The sequence below is a fragment of the Saimiri boliviensis genome, chromosome 11 (assembly GCF_048565385.1).
Source record: "Saimiri boliviensis isolate mSaiBol1 chromosome 11, mSaiBol1.pri, whole genome shotgun sequence".
NCBI lineage: Eukaryota > Metazoa > Chordata > Mammalia > Primates > Cebidae > Saimiri > Saimiri boliviensis.
The window spans coordinates 83,957,203-83,975,111 of record NC_133459.1 but is presented as its reverse complement, the minus strand read 5'-3'; the positions used below and the strand labels follow the sequence as shown (position 1 = coordinate 83,975,111).

Below are 17,909 nucleotides of genomic sequence, written 5' to 3'. Positions count from 1 at the left end.
GGTTCTTGTGGCACACTGGTGAATGAGTCTTGCTCATTTCTCCATCTCTCTCTCTCTGCTAGGTTTCTTAAATACAAAAATCATGGGCGAAAATGTTCTAACATGGGTGAAATTGTACTTTTATCACTTTAATTATTTTTCTAGGACACATTCCTCCCTTTTCCAAACCAGGCCCTTTAGTTTAATTTTCTAAATCTGAACCAGAATAACCCTAATGAGTATAGCTGCTATCTTCTTAGATTGAATAAATGCTACATTGGTGTGCCAGAAAGCCTATCATTATTAGGCTTTGACATTACGGTATTCCTTTATGTTTATCTGAACTTTCATCATAAAAATTATAGTTTTCATCATAAAAATTCACACCAGTGTGAATGCTGATTGTTCGCTCTCTCTAGTTTAAACATTAATGTGAATAATTTCTGCAATTACTAAAAAAGAGGATTGAAAAAACTACATTTGTTCCTTTTTCTTAATAGTTCCAAGACTTTTGAAAGGCAATTTGGTTTTCTTTAAATTTTAGAACCAGATAGGCCATTGGAGGTTTTCTGATCTATACCTGGTGGAGAAATGAAAATCCACAGAGGTGAAGTTCTTGGCCTAGGTCACATAGGTAATGGCAGACCCAGGACCAAGATCCAGGGATCTGGACTGACACCACTGGCTTTTTACAGCACAAAGCACTTTCTGCCCATTATATGTAAATCTTGGCAAACATCAGAAATTTGATGTAACGGAAAAATAAAACAAGTAATCCCTGAACACTTGTCCCAGAAAATTTGTAATTGAGATGCTCTACTCTGAAGAAAATTCCGAGCCAATTATATTGCTTTAGTTGCTTGTTTAGAGATGTTAAAAAAGAATTATTGGCTCTACGATATTTTATGCTGCTAATTTTTATGAAGAAATCACTTAGTATTGTTTCCAAACAAGTAAACACTAATTGCCTTGTTTAAATGATAGTGTTGCATTTTAGAAATAATATCTAATATCAGGCCAAACCTTCTATTTTAATTTTAATTCAATACCAGAAGAGTGATACTGAATTAAATGGAGTTTAATTTAACTTAAATACTGAATTAAAACTTAAAACTTTTAGCCATTAAATTCTCCATCTTGGCTATGATTATGTGTAAATATGAAAACCAAAGATTAAGAACTCCAACCTGGATGGAGCGCTGAGAGACAGCTCCATTTCCTGATGAAAGGGCTCCAAAGGCATCAATGAGGCCATTGTTCTGAGCTTGATCAGAAGCATATGTCTGAAAACCTCCTAAAATGCAATTACATTTTCGGAAATTATTTTCCAGAAAGCAAATATTTGCAACATTTAAGCTGTTGTTTAGAGAATATACAAAATAAATATGCCATTGTGTAATTAAAGTATAAATAGAACAACATCAAATAGGTGTCTACATTAACTCAGAATTCGATACTATCTTTTCTTAACTTATTTCTTTTTTTCTGAGACAGGCTCTTACTTTGTTGCCCAGGGTGGAGTTCAGTGGCACAATCTTGGCCCACTGCAACATGTACTTCCCTGGCTCAAGTGATCTTCCCACCTCAGCTCTCAAGTAGCTGGGATTACAGGCATACCCGACCACGTCTGGCTAATTTTTGTATTTTTTTTTTTTAGAAACAGGTTTTGCCATGTTGCTCAGGCTGGTCTTGAACGCCTGGGCTCAATCAATCCACTGGCCTTGGCCTCCCAAAATTCTGGGATTACAGGCATTAGCCACCACACCCAGCCACTAATTTTTAAATCTTAGTAAATAATAGCTTCACCTGGCTATTCACCTGGCTACATCTTAGATAAGACTTCATCTTAGTCACCTGGCTACTTCAACTATCTGCAAAGTAGCCACGAATCTCTGATATGATTTGGTATCAATTTGTATCATAAAATCTACCTATTAAAGGTTCTGTACTTTTACATGAGACAATTCATTAAGCTGTACTCCAAGACTATTGGTTTACTCTTATTTGAAACATAATTCTAACAAACCTGGCTTCAGAGTTTTCTTCTAAATGAGGAAAGACACATATGTGACAACAGCAAGAAATAACAGTGGACAAAGGGACAGTTACAGAATAGTATATCGTTAAAACATGATTTTACACCAGGCCAGGCAGTCTTGGGCTGTTCAGAATAGGTGTCACTAAGTTAGTTGATGTGAAAGCACTTTTTAACTATTAGAATTCCATCTGAAGTTATGGAAAGAATTTCAGTTGATGTCCCACACACATCCCCTTACCCAGCCAAGTGCATTTCTTCCCTGTTGCTCTAAGTGTTGTCTTATAGCTGCCTCCTCTTCCAGAAAATTATCTCACCAAAAGGGGCCACCCTACCTAGAGAAATAACATGCCCCTCTCCTCTGCCCTGTTCTAACAGTCTGCAGCCAAAGGCTGATAGACACAATGGCACAAAAGGCCACCCTCCTCCCTCAAGGTGAGACAAGTCTGTGATGCACTTTTCTTTTTTCTTTTCTTTTCTTTTTTTTTTTTGAGACGGAGTTTTGCTCTTGTTACCCAGGCTGGAGTGCAATGGCGCGATCTCGGCTCACCGCAACCTCCGCCTCCCAGGTTCAGGCAATTCTCCTGCCTCAGCCTCCTGAGTAGCTGGGATTACAGGCACGCGCCACCATGCCCAGCTAATTTTTTTGTATTTTTAGTAGAGACGGGGTTTCACCATGTTGACCAGGATGGTCTCGATCTCTTGACCTTGTGATCCACCCGCCTCGGCCTCCCAAAGTGCTGGGATTACAGGCTTGAGCCACCGCGCCCAGCCAGTGATGCACTTTTCATTTCGGAATCCCCTATGGGTGCAGCTAGACTCTATTAGGTCTGCATCAGTGCTTAGCTCCTTCCCTGGCCCTATCCTTTCCTCCTTCCTTTTCTTCTGAGAGCTCTTCCCCCTATACACTGCATGCACCCAAATCCCTGTCTTAGGCTCTGCTTCTAAGAAACCCAGCCTAGGACAAGTAGCATTAGGAGCAAACAGCTCTGGCAATTTAGTGGCCTCAGAAACAACTCTCAATAATAATTGAGAACCATAATATTATCCCTAAGTTAGACAAGAAAAAAATGTGTTCCCCTACTCTGCTAAAGAAGCTGGGGACATATGAAATCTATTTTAACCATCTGTCTGTGTATGGGAGTTAGACATACAATACGTTAAGGTTTTATGGAGAAACTGCATTGTATTCTATTTTAGGAGTGATCTTTTGCATTGTAACAGGCCCTTTCCCCTTCCTTGCTACTCCTCCTGCTTCTTGAATGCTTCTTCTTTGGGTAAAGTTAAAGGTTCCCTTATTTGTGCTTTATTGTACTTTCTGTTGCTAATATAACACTTGTGCCATGGTGTTATGTAGTTAGTGGCTTGTCATCTGTCTCCCCTAGGTCTCTTGGCCAGCTGCCACTGAAAGCGAGTGGTTCCTGGCTGGAGAAGAAGGTCCTAAGTCCTCACCAGAGTGCTGTGCTGGTTCCATCTTCTCCAGGCTTCCCTAGTCCTAGATCCAAAGCTTTAAAATAAATGGGCAGAGTGCATTCAAATAGTCATTTGGGGATAAGCGTGGCGAGTTGGCCAATTAGGTTATCCTCTCTCTCCATCCCATCCTTCCCCTACTCCCCAGTTCACTGGAGCTCACAGTCCAGTAGGAGAGACAATACCTGGGGTCTCAGCAAATCATCCCTCACCTGTCATTTTGGACAGCTGCTCTAGTTCTTGAGCAGCAGAGGGCCCCAAGGCCACTGTGTGGATGACGGCACCACTTTGTTTGACCTCATTAAAGCACCTACTTATAGTGTTGTCCTCCCCATCCGTCAGCAGCACAATTTCAGATCCATCAGTTGGATATTTCTTCTGAATCACCTAAGGACAGAATTCAGGGCATGAGTTATCAGACTCAGGGAGGCCAAGGTGTTTATGAAAATTCTGCTTACAGGAAAGGAGAAAAGAAATTCCAGTGGGAATAAACAAAAGTGTCTGGGAATGACCAAATATCTGTCTGTGTTGAAATGATACAATCTTAACCCAGCAGCATTCATGGAACTTGACCGCTGTCTTTCCTCATGGCTAGCCTGCTGCAGAGAGAGATGGTGTGGGATGCAGGGCAACTCTAGGGATGGACAGCACTGGGGAAACAGCAAATAAGGTGTTTCTAGTTTCCTTCATGTGGTCTCTCATTTATAGGCTTTCAGAGCTTCCAAGATGCCTTCAGAAACCATCCTCATTTAATGGGGACTATACAAGGGGGATATTAGATCCAGGGCAGACTTTCACTTGTGTGGTATTCACCAATCTGACAATATCAGCTATTTATGGCTGGCGTTGGTTCTGATTGGTCATTACCTAGGTCATATGAGTTGTCAATAGTTTTAACAGCCCTTCCGATTAAAGCAAAACATTTTGTTTCCATTTATCCTCAGTTCCTAGTTGTTCTGTGACACCTATGTCTCAACTATTCCTGGTAGATTTGGATTATTTATTTATTTATTTATTTATTTATTTATTTATTTATTTTTTGAGGTGGAGTTTCGCTCTTGTTACCCAGGCTGGAGTGCAATGGCGCGATTTCGGCTCACTGCAACCTCCGCCTCCTGGGTTCAGGCAATTCTCCTGCCTCAGCCTCCTGAGTAGCTGGGATTATAGGCACTTGCCACCATGCCCAGCTAATTTTTGGTATTTTTAGTAGAGACTGGGTTTCACCATGTTGACCAGGTTGGTCTCGATCTCTCGACCTTGTGATCCACCCGCCTCGGCCTCCCAAAGTGCTGGGATTACAGGCTTGAGCCACCGCGCCCGGCATTTATTTTTTTTTACATGGTGTAGAGAGGATACTCCTGCTGCCAATGTTGAATAAGATTGGGACAGGAGGAAAATTAGATAAAAGAATAATGCTATCTATTTAAGAAAAGAATGCAAGAGTCCCCTCTTCCCCTAGAAAGAGTGGAAGGAGAGAACCAGAAATAGGGGAAACAAGCAATCAAGCCTAAGCATCTCTCTGGCCTAGAATCTCAGAAAAGAAGGTGTCCTCTGAAGGCCTAGAATCTCAGAAAAGAAGGTGTCCTTTGAAGGCCTAGAATCTCAGAAAAGAAGGCATCCTCTGAAGGCCTAGTCAGAAAAAAAGGCATCCTCTGAAGGTTGAAGGGAAAGCTGAGGACAGAGGAGTCTTCTGCCCCACTCTGTTTCAGCTATTAGAGGAGGCTGCCTTGACTCCCTAGAAGAGAACAGAACTCTGACTGTTGCTGTTGCTGTGTCAAGGAGCCCAGAGCCCAGAAGCCGGTCAGCTGTGGCCATGGCCTTGGCCTTATAAAGCTGCGGGCCAGAGAGGCCCAATTTGGATTTTTTTTTTTTTGTCTCACTTCCCATAACTGCTGTGTGTCATGGAAAACAGGCAGATGTTCCTACATATCCTACAGAGGAGACAGAAGGCAGCTGAGTTGAGTGTTGGCAGGTGAGAGAAGGATAATCCTGCCACACAGACTGAGGAGGAGTGTACAGTGTGGCTAGAGACTGGAAGACAGAGTGGTGCTCAGGACTCTGCTTCAACAGAGAGAGCCAGAGTGGAGCTGAGTCAGTGGGGGAGGACCACTGGGCCTTGAGCAAGCCAAGAGAACAAGCCAAAGTCCTATGGCCACAGCAGACACCACAGCAAGGAGCTCAGGGCAGACCTGACCAAGGCCTGCAGCAGGGACCAGCAGGGGTCACGAGGATAGTGCAAGATCCAAGGTCCTTTGCCTCATCACCCTGAAGCCACAAGAGCTTCTCCCACCTCATACCCAGACTTCACTCCAGGGGGTATCCTAAATTCCATTGGTATACCTCACACTCTCTCTCACTCATCTGAATGGAAAATGTAGAATCAGAAGTTCTCTCTTCGCCACATTGCCATCTGACATTAGTCATCTCCCCTAGTCTTGCACAGCAAGAGTTTGATACAGCACATCGGGATTTCATTGTCAATTTTCCTTCCTTATTTGCTCCTCTAGTCAAAGCTTGGGTGGGTGACAGGGGTAATAAAATGTAGATGCATGCAGGCTTCTGGAGAAGGGTTTTATAGCTGACTGTGTATGCAATAGAAACTACTTTTAGGGAACTGATTTTCAAGGTGGACTAAAACGGTCAGAGTGATAGAAAGCACTTGAGGAAATGGTCAAGCCCATTGTCCACATCAAGCAGTATGAGCTGGAAACAATATATTCCTGCTGCTACATGGGAAACTGTAACAGTGCTATTGGGTGTGATGTGCCCAATGAGCAGGCTTTGCACTGTGAGGCTTGGAGACCTTATGCCTGCCAGCCTTTTTCAATCTACTATGTTGTTTCATGTGGCTAAATAGCCTGCAAGTAAATATGGAATATTGCATTTTATATTTGCAGCAACTAAACATCAGGTGTTATTAGTGCATCAAATAATGAATTCAATTTTATTTACTAGGAACCTCTGGCATAAATGATATTGTACTAACAGTCTGGGAGATAAGAAGATAAGTCCTATTCCTAAAGTAGTTCTGCTCAATTGAAATGGATAATTAGAATGTAAGACAGGCTAGTTAGATATCATAAGAGATAATTTTTTTAAAAGTCATATGCTTCAGAAAGCAATTCTATCTGGTGGAAAGAATCAGGAAAGATGTTAAGAAGTAGGTGGTGTCTGAAATGGGCCTTTAAGAATGAGTATGATTAAAAGTTCAAAGAATGGAGGAGAAAGTGCTCTTAGTGAGGAACTAGTGTGGCAAAGATGTGGAAGCTCTGAAGGACAAGTTGTCCAGTTTGCTTAAACACAAGCTGCCTGGAAGAACATTCCTGGTGCTTAAGTCTTGAAAGGTAGATAAAGACTACATAATGATAGATCTTACACATTAGATAGAGAAATTTTTACTTAATTATGCTGAAAATGGAGAGACAGGGTATCTAAATAGAGGAATGATGTGATTGGATGGTCAGATGAGATATTTAGGTATGACACCAATACAGTCATAGTTATAGTTCCTAAGTCCTCCTGCTTCAATAAATAAACCTCTTGCTTTCCCAAAAGGAGGTCCAATATGCCTGGAAGTTTGGAGTGTTCAGTTGCCTCAAAGCTTAACCATATTCATAGGTCTTTTTATTCCCATAGAAGATACCCTCTTACATGACTGTGTACCTTTACTTCATAGCACTCATTACGGTTAGTAAATATACACTTATTTGTGTTATTTGTTGGTTAATGTGTCTCCTCCAATAAGATGAGAAGTTCCATGACAGAACTTCTCATCTTCCATGACAGAAGGGTAGTGTCTGTTTGGCCCTCATGGTATTCTTAGGGCCTACAACATTGCCTGGAATGTAGAAGGCACACCATGACTATTTTGAATGCAGGTACATATGCAGAAAAGCATGAAGGCACAGATGCAAAAGAGCGCAAAAATGTAAATGAATTGGTTACTAATATCTTTGGAGGTCTGTGTCTTTGCATCATTTGAATCATTGCTCTGCCCTTGGTTATCTCATCTAGTTGGACCCTAGGCATGTATGGAAAGAATGGAAATAGAAATTTGTTAGGCAACATGAATTGCAAACATTTCAAACTACAATAGAAAAACACGTCTCACAGTAAATGCTGATCGAAGCCCGGTGCAAATGGATGTCCCTCCTGCAGCTGCTGTAGGTAATCTTTTGGTGAGTGTGTCCCTGTCACTGCCACTGTTTATCTGCACGAGTTCACTTTGTACATAGGCAGCACTGTCAAATGTCACCATCCCAACCCAAGACCCCAGCTCAACCGTCTGCAACAGGAAAAGCTGGCCTGCTTGATTTAGTCGATTGAGGCGGTCACCGGTCTAAATGGAGAAGCAAAAGAAAAACAGTTGGTTAGGCTTAGATGGAAAGACTAATAACAGAAAAGGCCATAGGGAATTTGGAAGTGGCTGCCTTAATGTAGAGCAAATGACTATAAGATTACTTGAGGCATATCCTATGGGGGAAAATTTCTCACTTATATTTAGCAGCATCTTTGGGTAGAATTTTAGGGCCAGTGTATAAATAGTAAAAGATAACAACAGATTACACAATAACTAAATTCCAATATATTAGTAATAATTCTAGATAAGTTCTAGATGAGGTGATATGGTTTGTCTCTGTGTCTTCAACCAAATCTCACCTCAAATTATAATTCCCATTTAATCCCCCCATGTCAAGGGAGGGAAATGGTGGGAGGTGATTGGAATATGGGGGCAGTTTCTCCCATGATGTTCTCTTTATAGTGAGTGAGTTTTCACAAGATTTGACGGTTTTATAAGGGGCTCTTCTCCCTTTGTGCATGCTCTCTCTCTCTCTCCTGCTGCCATGTAAGACATGCCTGCTTCCCCTTCCACCATGATGGTAAATTTCCTGAGGCCTCCCCTCCATGCGGAAGTGTGAGTCAATTAAACTCTTTTCTTTATTAATTACTCAGTCTCAAGTATTTCTTTATAGCAGTGTGAGAGTAGACAAAAGGCTATGGACCTATAGACTTATATATTGTCAGTGAACCATAAAAAAATGTTATGCTTATATAATTGATCAGATCTTTGCTCACAAACTGAAAATTAATTCAATTTGGCAAATGAGATAGTTGATGCTGAATCTTTGCTGAACAAAGTGGAAGTGGGCATTTCTGAAAACAATGTTACAGTTACAATTGCTCTGGCCCTCAGATTGTGTTTACTAATGACCAGTTCTGAGTCAGAGTCCAGAACATGCATATCTGTGACCAGCATCCAGAAGACCAAGACTCATTGAACATACCACCATGCTTCCAGATTTATCAAGGACTAAACACACAATTCTTTGTCCAATCTGCAGCAATGAGAAGGTGGGCTTCGGTGGCTGTGTTGTCATAGGAGTGGTTTTCTTAAAGTCCTCAGAATCGCGAATCACTTCCCATGTACTTTGGAGATTGCATTTTTGATTTTGCATGTTTGGAGCTTCTTTATTGTGGTTTTGTTCTGTACAGAATTCTACTATCTGAAATTGTCAATGAAATGATATAGATAATGGTAAACTACTTGGCAAAATCTTTAATAATTTAAAAGAAATATTTTATTTTATTTTATTTTATTTTGAGACAAGGTCTCACTCAGTCACCCAGGCTGGAGTGCAGTGGCACATTAGCTCACTGCAGCTTCTGCCTCTTGGGCTCAAGTTAACCTCCCACCTCAGCCTCTTGAGTAGTTGGGACTACAGGTTCATGCCACCATGCTTGTCTTCTTTTTGTATTTTTAGTAGAGATGCGGTTTCAGCATGTTCCTAGTCTGATCTCAAACTTCTGAGCTCAAGCAATCTGTCCACCTCAGCCTACCACAGTGTTGGGATTACAGGCATAAGCCACTGTGCCTAGCCTGATAGAAATATTTTAAATTTACATTTAAAATATTTTAATCCTCTGCCCTTCTCCCATCTGCTCTGCTAATGCATAACCTTGGCTCAATTGCACAATCACTGTAGAGCAGTGCCAGGGAAAATCATAGTCATAATACAGAGATCTTACCTGAAACCAGAGCTTCAATCTCATTGGACCCTTAGTGCTCCTCAGCAATCCATTTATCTCCCCTTTTTGGTTTCCTTCCTACTCCTCAAATTTACCATTTCAAGCCATCATTACTCTCTCCATGGCACCCTCTCCAGCGTTCCTCTCTTGGAACTGTCTTGTTTCTCCATCCTTATACCACCAAATTCCACTCCCTTACTTCCCAATCATTTACCAACACACTATATTCCAACCTTCAACTCCTAATATTCCAGCTGTCTCCAAAATCTGCTTGGATGTTTCACATGCTCCTCAAACTGCACATGTTCATATTGACATTGTGAACGTTATGACCCTTTCTCCCATCTGCTCCTCCTCCTCATGTATTTCCTAACTTGATGTCACCACTGTGCACCCCATCATCAAAATTAGGAAACTGGAAGTTTTCCCACCTTTCCCCCACTAAAAAATAACCAATACCAATACATTTCACTACCTCTCCATTTTGTCATCATTCATACATCTCCCGTGAAATACCCATCATCCAAGCCATCACAGTCCCTCCCTCAGATGACTGTAGTTTTCCATCCTGCTTACTCTGTTTGGTCTACCTCACAGCTGCGTGAGAATCTTCCCTCTTACTCCTTTGCTTAACATCCTTTGGTGGCTAATGGTTGTTTAGACATTACAATCCTCTCCTTCATATGCCAAATGGCAAACTCCATGACTTGGAGTTTTGTTTCATTCTCCATTCTCATTCTGGCTGTGTATTTTATGTCTCTAATTTACCCTACTATAGCCTATCAGTTCCCAAACTTCCAGACTTTGGCATCTCTAAGGCTTTGCTTAGAGATGATACGCACTTGGTCAAGAAGTTCCTGCTCCTCCTCTGCCTTCTACATTGTAAACTCTACCTTCATATTCAGCCAAAAAGTCACTTTTGAAATATTTTCTCATTTTCTTTTCTTCTACCTGAGAATTTCCATTCCACTCTTTAGAGTCTCACAGTATCCTGCAGAAATTTCAGTAAAGTCCCTTTAACATTGCAATGCACTTATTGGGCTGTAAATCCATCTGAAATGCTTTGGCTCTGTGTCCTCACCCAAATCTCATCTCAAGTTGCAATCCTCACATTGCAAGGGAGGGACCTGGTGGGAGGTAATTGGATCATGGAGATGGTTTCCCCCATGCTGTTCTTGTGATGCTAAGTCAGTTCCCACAGTATCTGATAATTTTGTAAGTGGCAGTCTCCCCTACATTCTCTCTTTCCTGCCACCTCGTAAGGTGTTCCTTGCTTCCCCTTTGCCTTCCACCATGATTGTAAGTTTCCTGAGGCCTCCCTAACCATGTGGAACTGTGAGTCAATGAAACCTCCTTTATTTATAAATTACCCAGTCTTAGATATAGTTCATAGCAGCGTGAAAATGCACTAATACACCATCTATTATAGAAACCTGCCTACTACATTTGGCGTCCTCAAAATTTGGCTCTAGTGTCTGACACATAACAAAAACTCAATATAATTTTGTTGTTTTTAAAATAACATTAACCTTTCTGCACCTGAATTATTAAATCTACAAAACGGTGGTAGTTATCATGCAGGGAATAAATGAGAATATATGCACTAGAGTCAATCCTAACACAGCCAATAAATGATGGTTCCTGGTTCCTTTCCCTTTCTTTTTTTTTTTTCTTTTTTTTTTTGAGACGGAGTTTCGCTCTTGTTACCCAGGCTGGAGTGCAATGGCGCGATCTCGGCTCACCGCAACCTCCACCTCCTGGGTTCAGGCAATTCTCCTGCCTCAGCCTCCTGAGTAGCTGGGATTACAGGCACGTGCCACCATGCCCAGCTAATTTTTTTGTATTTTTAGTAGAGACGGGGTTTCACCATGTTGACCAGGATGGTCTCGATCTCTCGACCTCGTGATCCACCCACCTCGGCCTCCCAAAGTGCTGGGATTACAGGCTTGAGCCACCGCACCCGGCTCTTTTCCCTTTCTTATGTCATACAGCACTTGCTTATGTTTATATCCCTAGCATGTGGGGGATTTTTTTAAAGGCATAGTATACAAAAGAGAAGTAAGTAGTTCCTCCTCTCAGTTACAATGTTATCATTGAATTACAAATACTAATATCTGGGATTCTATTAATTTAAAAAGTAATTATTTGTTGTACAACATTTTTCCCTTTATGTGCATTTTCAGGTTATCTGCTTTCATAATGTTTTTATGTTATAAATATGGATACTTTTTAGGAAAAAGAGTTGAAAAACTTTTGTGTTAACCCCAGGAAGAGGGTACCACACTTGACTAGGCATCAGATTTAACTCTGTGGCTAATTTAAAATACATAATCTGAGCCTCCTCCTGGAAGTTTCTGAATAGGTCTGGTAATGGACTGCAATGCCAAATTGAAGAACGATGGGCCTGGTGAGCTATGGTGCATCAAATTTTAAAAACTTACGCTGCATTACTATTGGCAGACTCTTACAAGTTATTTCACCCTCCATTGCAAAAGGAAAATGTAATTTTATATGAGAGACTGGAAGATAAGACTTCCCACTGATGTCAGTTAACTGATGCCTTCAATCTCATTTTGTGCAAAATTTCTGATTTATATAATTAGCAGTAATATAAATAACTGGTCAAGTTCATTTTATGGCCAGTTGGTCATTAAAAAAATTACAAATTTTAAAACTATTTAAAGCTGTTAAAACTATGTATAAACTCCCTAACATAACCATTACTCTGAAAAAGACAGAAAATTTCAGTTAGCCACCAAAAGCAAACATGCAGGCTGAAAAGAGCTCTCTGAAAGTTAAATCAAGAGCCTATTGATCATGTCTTTATTAACTAATAAAAGGAACTGCCTAATCCCCCTGAGTAAAGTCCTTATTTAAGTAAGAATGTCTGTACTTGTATGCCTTTGTGAGTATTTAAAGTAATCCTAAGCACTTGAACTAAAAAACGAGTGAGAGGGAGATGACGGAGAAGAAAGCATGGATACTAGGAGGGTTAGGGGAAGGAAGATAGGACTTTATCCTTGACTTGTACTCCCAGCTTGTCCCAGGGAGAATTCACTGCTCACTGATGATTTCTCTAAAATTTGATTCTCCCTTAGAGCACATGGAGTAAAAGCCTCACTAAATTCATAATAATCTAGGGGGAAAAAAAGAACAAGATACTTACAGAATCAATGTATTGTGCAAACATTATAGAAGCCTTCTCGGTCTGGTGGGTTTGGGGTATAAATTCACATCCTTTTTCGTAGAGTCCTGTTACTTTATTGAACGTGCATTTTTTGTTGTAACAGCTGCCTCCCTGACACTTTTTTACTACATTTATACCAGCAATACCTGCTGAACATCTGAAAATACAGGAAGGTTATATGTTTAGGTGATGTCACCATTTCAAAGGGTCAGAGTCTATGCTCAGTTTCTGACAGATTGCCTTAATGCGATTTCCTCTCATGATCCAAGAAACAAGGACATCCCCTGTCATAGCGAAATTATTAAATTGTCATCAGAGTCATTTCTGTTTGCCAGAAAATAGGGGATTACAAAAACAGTATCAGAATATATTTCTATGCAGCAGAAAAGCCAACTCTGGCTTAGGGCTGCTGTTAGCATTAAAACAGAGAACTAAGTCCTCAGGCACCTCTGAATCTATTCCCCTCATCCCTAGAAAGTGAAGAGCCCTCTTTTATTTCCAAGAAAAGATTTGCTGACATTTCTTGTTTGTTTGTTTCTTTCCTAGTTTATTTCATATGGTTTTTGTAGAGTTCTGGTGTGTTCATAGTCACTTTAAATGTTTCTGTATATTAGATATTTATGAGTTTTGTTGCTGTTATAGCTGGAATGCTTTCCTCCTACATCTTATTGTTTAATTGTATTTTTTAAGAATAACAATGCATTAACACTATAGCAAATTTGGAAAATGGCAAAATGCATAAAGAAAAGAAAAAAACATGTCTCACCATCAGAAATGAGCTAGTGTTACCATGTTGAAGGATTTTTTACTTTCTACATATTAACATAACATTGCACATATAGCTTTGTTTCCTGCTTTTTAAAAAAAACTCAGCATATAATTTTGTGATATATTATTCAACATCAAAATGTGGTTGGGTGTGGTGACTCACACCTGTAATCCCAGCACTTTGGAAAGCTGAGGTGAGTGGATTGATTGAGGCCAGGAGTTTGAGACCAACCTGGGCAACATGGCGAAACCTAACTCTACCAGAAATACAATAAAAATGAGCTGGGTGTGGTGGCACACACCTGTAATCCCAGCTACTCAGGAAGCTAAGGCACAAGGATCTCTTGAAACTGGCTTGAAAAGGCAGAGGTTGCAGGGAGCTGAGATTGCACCACAGAGCTCTAGACTGAGAGACACAGTGAGACTGTCTCAAAAAAAAATTCAAAATGTTAATAATTTTTTATCTTTTAATACTATCACATGTATTCAGACTAACATGTTTAGTTTATTTATTCTTCTCCTTTGTCTATTTTTCTATTAAGATGTTACTGTTTTACTGAATTTTTTTTTTTTTTTTTTTTTGAGACGGAATTTCACTCTTGTTACCCAGACTGAAGTGCAATGGCGCGATCTCGGCTCACCGCAACCTCTGCCTCCTGGGTTCAGGCAATTCTCCTGCCTCAGCCTCCTGAGTAGCTGGGATTACAGGCATGTGCCACCATGCCCAGCTAATTTTTTTGTGTTTTTAGATGGGGTTTCACCATGTTAACCAGGATAGTCTTGATCCCTTGACCTCGTGATCCACCCACTTCGGCCTCCCAAAGTGCTGGGATTACAGGCGTGAGCCACCGCACCTGGCCTGTTTTTTAAAAAGGTCTTTATGTGTTACAATACTAAGCTTCTACAAGCTTTTTTATTTTTGGAAATATCTTTTTCTGTTTTTTCCTTTTCATTCAGTTTATGTTTGGTTTGTGTGCAACAAAATTTTTAATTTATATGTAGTCACAATTATTATTCTTAGTTATATTTTCCAATGATTGAATGCATTGAAAGAGCTTTGCTGTTTAGGGATTTAATGCTTATTAACATTCTGCTATTTTTCATTATAATTTTGCTTTTTATCTTTAATGAGTTCATCCAATTGGAAAAGAGCATGTGAATTTTTTCTCACATAGTTAAAAATTGTCTATCTCGATCCGACTTCCAAGATGGCCGCCTAAGAACAGCTCAGGACTTCAGCTCCCAGTGAAAGTGCAGAGGGTGAGTGGATGCCGCATTTCCAGACGAACTCTTATTGCCCACAGACCAGGAGATACCCAGGCAGAGGGGTCGCCAGCGTCGCAGTCCCAGCCGGTGCGGCTGTTTTGGCCCCCGCGGGGCTGATTCCGCCCGCGCGGCTGCTGTGACCACTCCCTGTTGCTGCGGTTCTCCGTACAAAAGCCACTGGTCTGGGAGCCCTCTTAGCTGGCGAGCAGAGCCTTGAGACGGCAGAATAGCCCATTCATCTGAAATAGCGAGCCAGGCCAGGAGATTCCTAGGCAAAAAATCCGCCAGGAGCCGGCGCCGCGGTCCGAGCCGACTCCGTGAGTCGCAGCACGGGAGATCCCGGCGCCTTTTCAACAAGCGACCGGAACGCGGGGTCGTTCAACTTAAAAGAAAAGACTCTCAGTCAGGGAGCCAGGTGATCAGGCTCGGTTGGTCCCACCCCTCCACCCCCAACAACAACGAAAACAAAAACAGTAATTGGAAACCCTCTGGGTTGAGCCCTTCAAACCAAGCACAGCTGAACCGGGACGGTCCGGCTCCGTGGGGGAGGGGCTTCCGCCATTACTGAGACTCTCCACCGCTACGGAGGCAGGCTGCCGTTGCCGAGGCAACCCGCCGTTGCCGAGGCAACCTGCCACAACAGAGAGAGTCCGCCATAACAGAGGCGGGGCCACCATTGCCCAGACAGTTCTAACTATGCCCATATAAAAAGGACTACAGGGAAGAGCTCAGGGCAGCTGGGCGGAGCCCACAGCAGCTCAGCAAAGCCCCTGCGGGCAGGCAGAGGCTAGGCGTGCTGCTAGCTGGGCGGGTCCGACCTGAAAAAAAAAAAAAAAATCAAAAAAGGCAGTAGTGCAACGGAAACTCATAAAGCTCCAACTCCCTGGGACAGAGACAGACAACAGGTGGATAAACCCACAAAAATGGGTAGAAACCAGCGTAAAAAGGATGAAAACTCCCGAAACCAGAACACCTCTCCTCCTAAAAGTGATCACAACTCCTCACCAGCAAGGGAACCAGACCGGATGGAGAAGGAGGGTGATGAAATGACAGAATCAGACTTCAGAAGATGGGTAGTAAGAAACTACAATGAGCTAAAAGAACATGTTCTAACCCATCGCAAAGAAAATAGGAACCTTGAAAAAAGATTGGACGAACTGCTGACGAGAATGGACAGCATAGAGAGGAGAATAAGTGAATTGATGGAGCTGAAAAACGCAACACGAGAACTTCGTGAAGCATGCACAAGCTTCAACAGCCGAATTGACCAAGCAGAAGAAAGGATATCAGAGGTCGAAGACCAACTCAATGAAATAAAAAGAGAAGGCAAGAACAGAGAAAAAAGCGCAAAAAGGAATGAACAAAATCTTCAAGAAATGTGGGACTATGTGAAAAGACCTAATCTACGTCTGATAGGTGTACCTGAATGTGATGAAGAGAATGAATCCAAGCTGGAAAATACTCTTCAGGATATTATCCAGGAAAACTTCCCCAACCTAGCAAGGCAGACCAATATTCAAATCCAGGAAATACAGAGAACACCACAGAGATATTCCTCAAGAAGAGCAACTCCAAGGCACATAATCGTCAGATTCACCAGGGTTGAAATGAAAGAGAAAATGCTAAGGGCAGCCAGAGAGAAAGGTCAGGTTACCCACAAAGGGAAGCCCATTAGACTCACAGCAGATCTCTCAGCAGAAACCCTACAAGCCAGAAGAGATTGGGGGCCAATATTCAACATCCTTAAAGAAAAGAACTTTCAACCCAGAATCTCCTATCCAGCCAAACTCAGCTTCATAAGTGAAGGAAAAATAAAATCCTTTGTGAACAAGCAAGCACTCAGAGATTTCATCACCACCAAACCTGCTCTACAAGAACTCCTGAAAGAGGCTCTACACATATAAAGGAACAACCAGTACCAGCCACTCCAAAAACACACCAAATGGTAAAAGAGCATCAACACAATCAAGAATCTGCATCAACTAACCAACAAAACAGCCAGGTAGCATCAAAATGACAGCATCAAATTCACACATAACAATACTATCCCTAAATGTCAATGGACTAAATGCCGCAATCAAAAGACACAGACTGGCAAATTGGATAAAAAGCCAAAACCCATCAGTGTGCTGTATCCAGGAAACCCATCTTACATGCAAGGATACACAAAGGCTCAAAATAAAGGGATGGAGGAAGATCTACCAAGCAAATGGAGAGCAAAAAAAGGCAGGAGTTGCAATTCTCATCTCTGATAAAATAGACTTTAAAGCAACAAAGATCAAAAGAGACAAAGAAGGACATTACATAATGGTAAAAGGATCACTGCAACAAGAAGAGCTAACGATCCTAAATATATATGCACCCAATACAGGAGCACCCAGATACATAAGGCAAGTTCTTAATGACTTACAAAGAGACTTAGACTCCCACACAATAATAGTGGGAGACTTTAACACCCCATTGTCAATATTAGACAGATCAACCAGACAGAAAATCAACAAGGATATCCAGGACCTGAACACAGACCTGGAACGAGCAAACCTAATAGACATTTACAGAACTCTCCACCCCAAATCCACAGAATATACATTCTTCTCAGCACCACATCACACCTACTCTAAAATTGACCACATAATTGGCAATAAATCACTCCTCAGCAAATGCAAAAGAACAGAAATCATAACAAACAGTCTCTCAGACCACAGTGCAATCGAGTTAGAACTCAGAATGCAGAAACTAACTCAGAACCGCACAGCTTCATGGAAACTGAACAACTTGCTCTTGAATGTTGACTGGATAAACAATGAAATGAAGGCAGAAATAAAGATGTTCTTCGAAACCAATGAGAACGAAGACACAACATACCAGAATCTCTGGGACACATTTAAAGCAGTCTCTAGAGGAAAATATATAGCAATGAGTGCCCACATGAGAAGAAAGGAGAGATCTAAAATTGACACCCTATCATCAAAATTGAAAGAGCTAGAGGAGCAAGATCAAAAAAACTCAAAACCTAGCAGAAGACAGGAAATAACTAAGATCAGAGCAGAACTGAAGGAAATAGAGACACAAAAAACTCTTCAAAAAATCAATAAATCCAGGAGCTGGTTTTTTGAAAAGATCAACAAAATAGACAGACCACTAGCCAGATTAATAAAAAAGAAAAGAGAGAATAAC

At 41.3% G+C, this 17,909-nt stretch overlaps 1 protein-coding gene across 1 annotated transcript in view; it reads right to left on the bottom strand.

Annotated features, from left to right (window-relative positions):
- CLCA1 (chloride channel accessory 1) overlaps window positions 1-17,909 on the bottom strand; it is a 38,361-nt gene that overhangs the window by 9,110 nt on the left and 11,342 nt on the right. Inside the window, exons 5-9 of the mRNA XM_003921348.4 lie at window positions 12,678-12,855; window positions 8,770-8,988; window positions 7,596-7,823; window positions 3,697-3,871; window positions 1,167-1,273 (exon numbers count right to left, since the gene is read on the bottom strand). Of these exons, the coding sequence (XP_003921397.1) occupies window positions 1,167-1,273; window positions 3,697-3,871; window positions 7,596-7,823; window positions 8,770-8,988; window positions 12,678-12,855 (907 nt within the window). The remainder of the gene's footprint in view (window positions 1-1,166; window positions 1,274-3,696; window positions 3,872-7,595; window positions 7,824-8,769; window positions 8,989-12,677; window positions 12,856-17,909) is intronic.